This window comes from Oryzias melastigma, linkage group LG18, assembly GCF_002922805.2.
Source record: "Oryzias melastigma strain HK-1 linkage group LG18, ASM292280v2, whole genome shotgun sequence".
Taxonomy (NCBI): Eukaryota; Metazoa; Chordata; class Actinopteri; order Beloniformes; family Adrianichthyidae; genus Oryzias; species Oryzias melastigma.
The window spans coordinates 20,119,509-20,130,749 of NC_050529.1; the positions used below are offsets into that span (position 1 = coordinate 20,119,509).

General features: G+C 38.3%; 2 protein-coding genes across 2 annotated transcripts in view; both read left to right on the plus strand.

Moving 5' to 3' along the window:
- LOC112156277 (E3 ubiquitin-protein ligase TRIM39) overlaps positions 1–1,575 on the plus strand; it is a 10,172-nt gene extending 8,597 nt beyond the window's left edge. The window contains exon 9 of the mRNA XM_036216724.1: positions 298–1,575. Coding sequence (XP_036072617.1) covers positions 298–848 — 551 coding nt within the window. The 3' untranslated portion in view covers positions 849–1,575. The remainder of the gene's footprint in view (positions 1–297) is intronic.
- A 2,626-nt stretch (positions 1,576–4,201) lies between these two features.
- Positions 4,202–9,847, plus strand: LOC112156170 (E3 ubiquitin-protein ligase TRIM39). Its single transcript, XM_036216907.1, has 7 exons — positions 4,202–4,278; positions 5,580–6,145; positions 6,283–6,378; positions 7,062–7,295; positions 8,185–8,332; positions 8,409–8,435; positions 8,513–9,847. Exons 2-7 carry the CDS (start codon positions 5,582–5,584, stop codon positions 9,130–9,132), a joined length of 1,689 nt encoding a protein of 562 aa, XP_036072800.1. The 5' UTR covers positions 4,202–4,278; positions 5,580–5,581; the 3' UTR covers positions 9,133–9,847.
- The last annotated feature ends 1,394 nt before the right edge of the window (positions 9,848–11,241 follow it).

An 11,241-nucleotide genomic window follows, 5' to 3' on the forward strand; every position in this document is an offset into this window, starting at 1 on the left:
TGAAGGACTGGACGGAGGTGGAGCTCGACACGTCGCTGTCCTTTGGCTCCATGAGAAAAATCACAGAGGAGCTGATTGAAAAGTTTCAGCAGGAACTGGACCGGCTGAGCTCCATTGGTGAGTTTGCAGAGGTCAAAAGGTCAGCAGACAAAGTGCTGACTCAGGTACTCAAGCATGTATCTTTCTCTCTTAGATCTCAAGAGGCTTTCACCATTCACAGGTGAGTCAACTAGAATTTTTTAACAAATGTTCTGTGTAGATTTTCCACAAAGTAATTTCTGAGTTTTGGCTCAACAGTGGATGTAAAGCTGGATCCAAACACCGCTCACAAACGCTTGGCTCTCTCTGAAGATGGAAAGGAAGTGAGAGACTCAGGAGAAGACCAGGAAATATCTGACTCTTCCGGCCGGTTTGATCTTTTCGGCAGTGTTCTGGGGCTCAACGGTTTCTCCTCCGGCAGATCCTACTGGGAGGTGGAGGTCGGCAACAAGACGGGGTGGGATCTGGGTGTGGCAACAGGAGGCGCCAGCCGTAAGGGCAAACTCACACTGAGTCCAGAAAACGGCTACTGGGTTCTGGTTCATTATGAGGAGGAGAAGTATGCAGCCATGGCGTCAGTGCCACTTAGTCTGTTCCTGAAAGAAAACCCCACCAGAGTTGGTTTGTTCGTGGACTACAAGGAAGGCCTTGTCTCCTTCTATGATGTGAGGGCTCAGTCTCATATCTACTCCTTCACTGAGTGCTCCTTCAAAGAGGAGCTTTACCCGTATTTCAGTCCTCATTTGAGAGTGGAGGAGAAAAACGCCCAACCTTTGGTTATCTGCAGTGGAAAACAGCTGGAAAAATGAAATGGATACTTATTTGTGCTCCATTTCTGTTAATGAAGAAGAGACTGAGTGAGAATGAGGCGCATCCATGACCAGTATACCAGTAGATGTAGACTTCACATTAAGTTCTTCTATATCACGGTTAACCTCTTGCTGTCTCACTGTTTAGGGACATTTTCAATGTGAAATTCTGCCCGTTTTTCTTTTTTTTTCTTCATTTTTTACAGCCCATTGTGTTCTGCTTCATGGAATATGGAATGGAATGGAAATGGAATATTCCAAGACTACACATACATAAGACAGAATACTCTTATTTTCATACTCAATCAACTTCAATGAAATGGAAGCAACATTAACCTCTTAATTGATCGAAGTGCTGTCTCCTGACATGATGTTGGATGTTTGCTTATTCCACATGTGAATTGCAGTTAAATGTGCACTCTCAGGTTGGACAATGACTTGGTAAAACAAGAGTTTTTGCAGAGGGCTCATTTCAGGAAAAAGGTTGTTCTTAACCAATCAATTGATGTGCACTGTGATTTTCTTACAGAACTTTTTGTGTGCACCAGTATTTTTGAATCATTTCGGACTTTAACAAATTGCTGTTTAATAAGCAAACATTATTTGTGGTTTTCATTTTATAGCAGAAGACCAAAATGAGACGAAGATTTACAGATATGGCATTTAACAATAAGGTGCTCTTAAAACAAAAAAAAATCTATACTAATAAAAGAAGACAGACAGAGTTAAGAAATCGTCTTTCGGTGGTGTAACAGGAATAGATCCACTTTTCCATCATTCCTGTTTAGTTTTCTTTAGTTGTACTTTGGGACAATGTTTTCTCTTAAAAATGTCACTTTTTTCTGGTCAATTTATTTTGCTGAATAAACTTTTTTCTTCCAATTAAAAGCAGTTCTGTGTTCACTTCAAAAGGTTGTGGATTTTTCATTACATGTATTGTTAAATTTCAATTAGAAGAATCTTGAAATATTTTGGCGGATTTAATTTTTTTTTTCAAACTTTTCCTGTCCAACAGCTGAGCAAAAAGATAAGACCTAAAGGCCTCTTGTGTTAGACAGATTTTACTGTTACAACAGGTGGTTATGGGTCTTCTGACACTAGGTGTATATTTGTATACACCTCTCCAGGGCTGTAAATCTCGTGTTACCAGATTCAATTTGACTTAGATATTTCTGATACAGGAGGGGTTGTCTATGGTGTCCTGGACCTGAATAACGGTCTCTTACTTCTCCTTGACGATCCCGGATGAGCCCCCATTTGCTGAGCTGTGATACCCCATCCTGGGCCGTCTCTCCGCTTTTTATACTGTTCTTTTTATTTGTCCCACACATTTTTGTTTCTCAAATATTTGCATCTTATACATACCGAAAAATATAATTAATAATTTATAATTTATAATTAATAAAAAAATTAGGCCATTCAAAATTACTCATCGAGATCCTAGAATTTCAAAATATTTTTATTTCATCAATTTTGGTATTTTCATAAAAGTTTAGACCATCTTTGGCTTGCTAAGCCTTCACCTTTCATCTCTGAGCTTTTTTGTGGTCATTGCATTTGCATTACATTTACATACATGTTCCTTTTTTGCCTTTGTGAATGTATTCGCATGTGCTGGCTCACGCTACTGCACAGCTCCCCCTTTCTACTCTCAGCATTTGGTTTGCAAAACTTTTTCCCACTAAGACCTTAAACAGAGCAAAAGCTACTCCTACTCTTTAATACCTATCATTCCCATTCCACAAATGATAAAAAGTTAAATCTAGCTCAAAATGTATCACAGAAAAAACAATAAAACTTTTGTGTTAATTGATCCAATGTTGCACTTTTTTCAGGGTACATGTGCTCTACTGTTTGGTGGAGCTGGCAGTTAAAGGGTTAAAATGATCTGGATTGACTTGTATTTCAGGAACTATACTGCATTTAACTTGATTTTAAGTTCTGTGCAGCTCCTTAAAACAGCCCCACCTGTGAATAGACCCCTTAAGGGGTCATGAGGTTGCTGGAGCCTATCACAGTTACTGTGGGTTGAATGCAGGGTACCCTCTAGATGGGTCACCAGACCCTTGCAGGCCCACACCATCACATACACTCACATTTACACCAACTCCTCACAGAAAGGACCCAGCTGGGATTTGAGTCCGGGTCCAACTACTGCCCACACAGATTAGCTTGAGGTAACGCCTGCGTCTCCAATATAGAGAGCGGTACCGAGCAAAGTGATGCCAGTTTCTCCATAGGATTTTTCTCCTCCACTGTCTCCTGAGGCAAACACTCATGGTCCACCATGTCTGAGTGGTAAAAGGACTCTAGCATTATAAGCTAATAAAGCTTTAAGCTAACAATCTCAAATCAAAAATTCCCATCACCAGTTTGGAGTTTGCTTGATTTAATACCAATTGCACTAAACCACAGTTGTCTAACTTCCAAGTCCATTGGAGAGTTGTTTACGCCAGTAGATGTTCGACAACTGAGAGCAAAACATCTAAGAGTCATGCTAAAGCTAACACAATAACGACTGAATCAAAGATGGGTGGGGCTTTTATACTAGAGCTGCAGAGCATGATGACGTAACACTTCTGAAATGACGTAGGACCAATCACAAATTTCAGCTGTAATACCCCGTTTCGACCGGCAGCACACAGACAATAATTTCAGGAATTAAACAAGTTTATTTAAAATTGTCAACAATGTAGAAATGACTAACAGACAGTACTTTAAAGCCCCATTTATAGAGGTGAACAGACAAAAAAAGTGATTTAGTGTTTGGTTTCTCTTTAACTTTTGTGCTTTTTTGAGGCTGAGAGTCACCTGGACATCAGTGAATCAAGCAAAGCTCAGGCAGCACACAAGGTTGTAAGCTGCAGCATGTGCTGATGTTTTACAAAAGCAGTAGTTACATTCAAATTAAAGATCTTTGGAGTGATAATTTGTTTACCTCAGGTTATTATCAGAACTATGAATTTCCGTTCTATGAAAAAACTAATCTTTGAGGAGAAGAAATTCATGAGAATTAAAGTCATTCTGGAGCAAAAAAGTAAGAGAGTTTCACTTTTTTTAGCTGCTGATTAATAAAATCGTTAAAAACTCACAACTATTGTCCTTCTACTTTTTGTATGACTTTTTCTAGTCAGCAGTTTGGTTCTTCAGTGGAAACCTCTAGAGAGCCTGTTTCTCAGTTTCTAACAAGTTGTGCAACAGTCCTGGCAGCAGCATGAAAGCAATCCTTAAATCCTGACAAAAGTTGTGTCTGATCTGCTGCTTCCACGCCCACAGCCAGCCTGCTGCTCATTTGACTCCCAGCTTCCTCTTTTAAAAGAAGGAGGCGACTGAACGACCTTTTCAGGGAAAATGAAACTCTGTGCAGGGAGGAAGTTTAGATAGGATGTCAGCGCTGCAGAGAAGAGGAGAAGCAGCCATCTGACGGGAGGTAAATGTGGACTCTACTCACAGGTTTTGTGCTCAGCTCAGCTCAGCATACAGATGTTGGTAACTTTTCAAATTGTAGCTTGAGTGATGTTCAGTTTGTATCACTAATGATAAAGTGAGTGTGTTTGTGTCTTCCTGGTATTGAGGTCATAGTCAGTCTGGCTTTCTTTTTTATAACTTTTTAAGTGTGGAAGTAAAAACGGGAACATTTCTCTTTGGACAGAAGATGTTCTCTTTTTTTCTTTTAATGCAAATAATCAGAATTGGGGGTTTATTTTGGCCAATCTGGCAATGCAATGTTTGATATGATACACGTGTAATGATATGATATGTGTTTCACTACATCCCAAGATGCTACCAGATAATATTTCACTGTTTTTTGAAATTATGATGTAAGAATTATCTGAAAACTAATATATTTTTTACAAAAGTAGAATTGTAAATTACATGTTATTTAATGATCACAACTTTAACCAATCCATCTGTATCCCATAAACAAGTTGCTTTAACCTAATCAAACTCATGGTGCTTCGCTTTTGGTAATTTAGGTAATATTAAAGTGAAAAACAAAAAACTGAGCTACAATGTTTGGTTTTATAGAACTAATTAAATATCTCCTTGGCAGTATTTTAGATCGAATATCACCAAATAAAGTATCGCGATATTTCACTGAAGCAACATTTTTTTTACAAGCCTAATCACTATGATCTGGATTTTTATTTTGCTTTAGAGGAAATTTATAAATCAATTATTCTGTTACTTTTTAAATTCATGCTTATTTAAGTCATATGTTTGTAGTTATAGTTAAAAAAAATTGAAAATGAAAGTTTAAAGACTAAAATCCTAACTATATTTAAAAAAAAAACGTTAAATCTGATAAAAAATATTAACTGAAATTGAAAACTAACCAATGGTTCTGATATTTAAGTGTAACTTGTTTATTTTTGTGTCCTAAACTCATGTAATTAATCTAAGCTTTTGCACGATAGTGTATCATCATTCAAAATAAAAAACAAACTATAAATAGCTAAATTCTGCATTAAAAGAAATAATGTACTCTGGGTTCTCAAGCAATTATGCAGCTATAAATTTAAGATCAAACTTGAGATTTTTAAGATAAAAATGAAGATTTTGAGGCAAAAAGTGTGTATTCTGCCTTTTTCTTAATACCTGTGTTTACTGCAAACTCTTAAACACTGTTATATAAAAGAGGTTTTCATTAAATTTAATCAAAGAAAAGCAATGTTTGTTTTTTTTTTTTTATGATAAAACTCACCTGTACTGGATGTTGTCCACCTGCAGACATGGCCTCCATCCCTGAACCCCTCAGGGACTCCTCCTCCCTGGAGAAGCATCTGTCCTGCTCCATCTGCATGGAACTCTTCAGAAATCCAGTTACTACATCGTGTGGTCACTCCTTCTGTCAGGGATGCCTTAATAGCCACATCAAATATTTGTCCACAATGTGTCCTCTTTGCAAAACCCATATTAACAAAACACCAGGGGTAAACATTGTCCTCAGGGACGTCATTGAACACACAAAAGCTGCAGCGCAGAACAGGTATACGGGCGCGGCCGGGGAAGTGGCCTGTGATGTGTGCACGACTTCAAAGATGAAGGCGGTGAAGTCCTGCCTCGTGTGTCTCACCTCTTACTGCTCAGCTCACCTGCAAAGCCACTCTTCCCAGCGGCTGAAGGGCCACAAGCTGGTGCAGCCAATCAAGGACCTGGATGCACGAGCCTGCCTCACACACGGACGCCCCTACGAGCTCTACAACAGGAAGCAGCAGGCGTGCATTTGTGTTTCCTGTATGAAGGAAGGTCAGAACGATGTTGTCTCCATAGAAGACGAATGGAACAAGAGGAAGGTACTCACTCAATAAAGCAGGAAAGCAACAGAAGATTTTTTTTTCAGCAACATTCATTGAGAAATAAGAAAAAATTCAATTTTAAAAAGCACAACAACTTTGTAACATCTTGAACAGAAAAACTTTTACTTCTTCAGGTTCAACTTCAAAGCACCAAAGCAGAGCTGAAAGAAAAGGTTGAAAAGAGAAAAGCAAAGATGGAGGAAGTTGATGCAGCTCTGAACGTTTGCATGGTGAGCAGCAAAAAAGAGAAATAAACAACTCCGCACATACAGCGCCCACAGCTCTTTAGGAAATCCCTCTGAATTTCTGGTCATTAAAGTTCTTGTATTTTTTCTGATGATGGAGGAAAATTGGGCTAAAAAAATGCATTGCTGAGTAATATGAGTCTGAATCAGAAGCAGACGTAAAAATGCACATAGAAAAAGCCTGTAGCAGGGACACAAATGCTGCAGTTTAACTGTAAGTTGGGGTTGTGAGGAGATGTTAGTGAATGTGTAATCATAGGGATGATGGGAAATGAGGGAAGGCTTATATTGTGCCAACTGTCCGACCCACATTTGAGAGGCAAATGTCTAATCTGCTCTGCAAAACCAATGCCATTTAAAAAAAGAAACATTCCTTGGCATAATTTTATATCCATTTTATTCTTATTCTTACTTTATGTAGCCGTTACACAACTATAACAAAGAATGACAAAATGATTCTAGCATATTTACCATCTCATAGCTACTTATCCAATCACTTTATTCAATTTGTGTTTTTTACTGTTTTTTTTTCTTCATATTTCCACCTTCTTTTCAGACTTTGCTGGTTTCTTTCCTATTTTTTAACATTTTAGCTGTGCTCACATTTTTCAGATCATTTTCTGTCAGAGATTTGCAGATGTCTATTTGGGCTTTTTTCCTTTCTACAGGACAAGCTGGAGAACGAAATGTTGGATGTGGAAGCCGTCTTCAAGGCTGTGTTCAACATCCTGGAGGCCGCCCAGGCAGCAGCTATGCAGCCACTGGAAGGACGGAGGTGGTTGTTGGAGAAAGAAGCAAAAGAATTGAAGGATGAATTAGAGGCAGAAATCAGCAAACTCCAGGTTGCAGTCTATGAGCTGGAAGACATATCAGCACTAGAGGATCACATTTTATTCCTTCAGGTATTTTTCTTGCCTAATAGTCTTAATCAGTATAATGATATGGAGTGAATTAAGAACAAGGAGCACATCCAAATCACCCGATTTCTCTTGACTATATTTTATGGGTCTTTTTAGAACAAGCTGAACCCTTGATCACTTTTTGTCTTGAATTTCTCGACCCATTCTTCCCTTTTCACCAGAAATGACTGGATGTAATAATAATCCTATGTTTTATGGACACAAACTGCATCTTTTATCCACTTTTCTAGATTTGTGAAATGTTTAGCAGCAATAATTTTCATCCTGCTTTTTATTTTGTTGACTCCAAGACCAGTAAAGATCCAAGAAATCAGCATTAGCCACATGGATGCCAGTTAGCTGCTCGGTACTACAAAGATTGTCATCTGGAAGCTTGTTTACTTTTTTTTCTTTTATCTGTACATGGTAGTTTGTAACTGTAAATAAAGTAGGAATAAAAGGTGTAGATAAAAGTCAAGTAAAAGTTGATCAGAATCCGGGTAATCCAGATGTTAACTTTATGATCAAAAGAGCACAGTATCAAAATACAGAGATAGAAACATCTTTTTTCCCGGCTCTAAACAAATCTTAAGATTAAGCCAATTAGAACTGAAGCAATTTAAATTGATTTGAAAAAGTCCTTCAACTTGTAAAATGAGTGTAATCTCACAAAAAAGTTTATATTTTATAGCTTTTTTCAGAGATTCAACGTTCTTGTGGTTGACTTTCGGCACTTCTAGACAGGAGTTGCTTTACTGTCCTTCCTGTGTCTCTTCATCAGGGAACAATAAACTCCTTTACAGTGAGACAGCAGGGCCAGTTTCCATTCACACCTCTAAATAATCCTCATCAAATGTTTTGTCTGTTCCTGGTTGTGGGTTCTGTTGGTCAGAGATTCCCTTCACTCGCCAACAAGGATGACATGAAGGACTGGACGAAGGTGGAGCTCGACACGTCGCTGTCCTTTGGCTCCATGAGAAAAATCACAGAGGAGCTGATTGAAAAGTTTCAACAGGAACTGGACCGGCTGAGCTCCATTGGTGAGTTAGCAGAGGTCAAAAGGTCAGCAGACAAAGTGCTGACTCAGATACTCAAGCATGTATCTTTGTCTCTTAGATCTTAAGAGGCTTTCACCATTTACAGGTCAGTCAACTAGATTTTATTTCCAAATGTTCAGCTTAGATTTTCCATGAAGTAATTTCTGAGTTTGGACTCAACAGTGGATGTAAAGCTGGATCCAAACACCGCTCACAAACGCTTGGCTCTCTCTGAAGACGGAAAGGAAGTGGGAGACTCAGGAGAAGACCAGGAAATATCTGACTCTTCCGGCCGGTTTGATCTTTTCGGCAGTGTTCTGGGCCTCAACTGTTTCTCCTCCGGCAGATCCTACTGGGAGGTGGAGGTCGGCAACAAGACGGGGTGGGATCTGGGTGTGGCAACGGGAGGCGCCAGCCGTAAGGGCAAACTCACACTGAGTCCAGAAAACGGCTACTGGGTTCTGGTTCATTATGAGGAGGAGAAGTATGCAGCCATGGCGTCAGTGCCGCTTAGTCTGTTCCTGAAAGAAAACCCCACCAGAGTTGGTTTGTTCGTGGACTACGAGGAAGGCCTTGTCTCCTTCTATGATGTGAGGGCTCAGTCTCATATCTATTCCTTCACTGCGTGCTCCTTCAAAGAGGAGCTTTACCCGTATTTCAGTCCTCATTTGAGAGTGGAGGAGAAAAACATCCAACCTTTGGTTATCTGCAGTGGAAAACAGCTGGAAATTGAACTGGATGCCGAATGGAAATGTTTGTGCTCCATTTATGTTGATGAGGAGGAGACTGAGGCTCATCCATGACCAGTACATGTTTCCTGTACGTACAGTGGTTCCTCGCTATATCGTGGTTCACTTCTTGTGGTCTTGCGGTTTTGTGTATTTTTCAAAGTGCATTGGGTTCTGTGTCCTTATTGGTTGTAGACAATTGTGAAATAATCTCTTCTGTGCTGACTCCAGTAGAGACTGCCAAATTTACGTAAATCTTCAATCAATCAAGATTAGATCCTTGTTTCCTTTCAGTCAATTCACTTAATACAACAAATATTCTATGGGATATCCCGTAGAACATGTGTTTAAATTTTTCCTCTCCTTCAATTCAATTAAATTGTTTTCCATTTCCCTCAGAGAATAGAAGCTATAGACATATTTTTTGGAGGTCTATAACATGGGACTTATTTTCATGTTTGTACATATTTCCAGTAAAGTCTAGTTTTAACTCTTTACTTTGGCTGATTATTGTTATGCTTGAATAGTTTTGGCAGTTGTTATATTAGTCATAACTGTTGTGTTTAAATGCAATACCTTAACATCTATCTGTCATGTTTATGTACACATTTAACTATCAAACATTCAGGGAACAAATTGTTTTACCTGAAAGCCATTCTCCTTTATATTTGGCCTTTAGTTGGATATCACTACAAGGCCTTTGACATCAAAATTGCCAACATTAGGAAATATATCTCAATAAATCAGTCATTTACCTACATATGTTTGAAGAAATTGCAATATATAGATGGTCAACCAACTTTTTAACATATATATATATATATATATATATATATATATATATTATAGAGCTTATTTCTGAGCAATATATTCCAGGATGAATTACAATATATTATAGAGCATATTTCAGATATAGAGCAATTCATCACAATATATGGATCGGTGTATTTCAATATAAGAAAACGGTAATAGTTGGAGTATTTTAACATTTTTCGATACACTGATGAATATTGCTTCCATATGTGGAATATACTGTAAATATATTGTTCTCCATATATTGAGAAATATATTTTTTTCGTAAGGAAAATGTGATAATGAGAACACTTTCTTTTGATGAATACATTTTTTTTTCCAAATAAAAGCAAAAACTTCACAAGGTTGTGGGTTTTTCAGTTCATGTCATCCATGTATGCTGAGAATCTAAAAATTTTGGGGGGATTTTTAATTGATACATTTAATTGAAGTATCAGCTCAGTGGACTTGTGGTAGAGTGTCCACCCTGAAACTGGAAGGTCATTGGTTCAAGTCCAAGCCGTGTTATCCCAAAGAGTCTGAAAATGGGACCCAATGCCTCCCTGCTCGACACTCAGCATTAAGAGGATTGGGGGCATAAGCCACCAAATGGTCACTTAGCATTGGGATGAGTCAAATACAGAAAACAATTTTCACACATTTTGGTGTGTGACAGCTAATGATTATTTGAAAAATTGTTTAAAAAAATGAATTGAGATGCTATTTAGGAGGTTTAAAAATATGGCTCATTTTAATGAAAAAGCTTTGTTTGAGTAGAACCTTCCTCTTGTGCAGGCAGAGGCAACTCCAGGCCTCAAAGGTCACTGTAGCTACATCATTTCCAGATAGCCAAGGTTATTGATTACTGAAACCTGGTTCAGGTGTGTCCAGCCAATTAGAAGATGCCAGTGTTGCACCCTTGAAAATGGACAAGACTCCATCTTCGTTTTTGCAACTTTATTTGCCCCGAACTGAGTGTTTTTTTTTCTTTTGCTACATTTTCTGAGACAGCCGGAGCGACAGAATGTGATCGCATACAAAACCATAAACGCATCTCTTCTTCTGCACTTAAACAAAAAGGAAATATGCTGCATCTTGTGGGTAGTTTCAAAATAAAAGAGCAAATTACTAAACTAAGAATTTATTCTCATATCTAAGACAGAACAAATATGATTATTGCTAAAACATCTGGACAATATCTAATTAAAATAAAAATTAGCTTAATATTTCCAGGCTGCAAGACCAGAGCAGGGTATGTTGGAATACATGCAGGATTGCGGCCCTCGAGTTGCCCTTCCCTGCTCTAGTTGACCCAGTGCTTGCTCAGTTTGTTGAATTGTTAGCAGTTTGAACTGCCATGCCTATGTTCTTCAAAAAGACTTTTTTTACTTC

Bases quoted from the DNA above. Each gene is read 5' to 3' on its own strand.
- LOC112156170 (XM_036216907.1), top strand. From the start codon at position 5,582: ATGGCCTCCATCCCTGAACCCCTCAGGGACTCCTCCTCCCTGGAGAAG. The intron at 6,379-7,061 runs GTGAGCAGCAAA...TCCTTTCTACAG, and splicing joins CAGCTCTGAACGTTTGCATG to GACAAGCTGGAGAACGAAAT. The intron at 8,333-8,408 runs GTGAGTTAGCAG...TTTGTCTCTTAG, and splicing joins GGACCGGCTGAGCTCCATTG to ATCTTAAGAGGCTTTCACCA.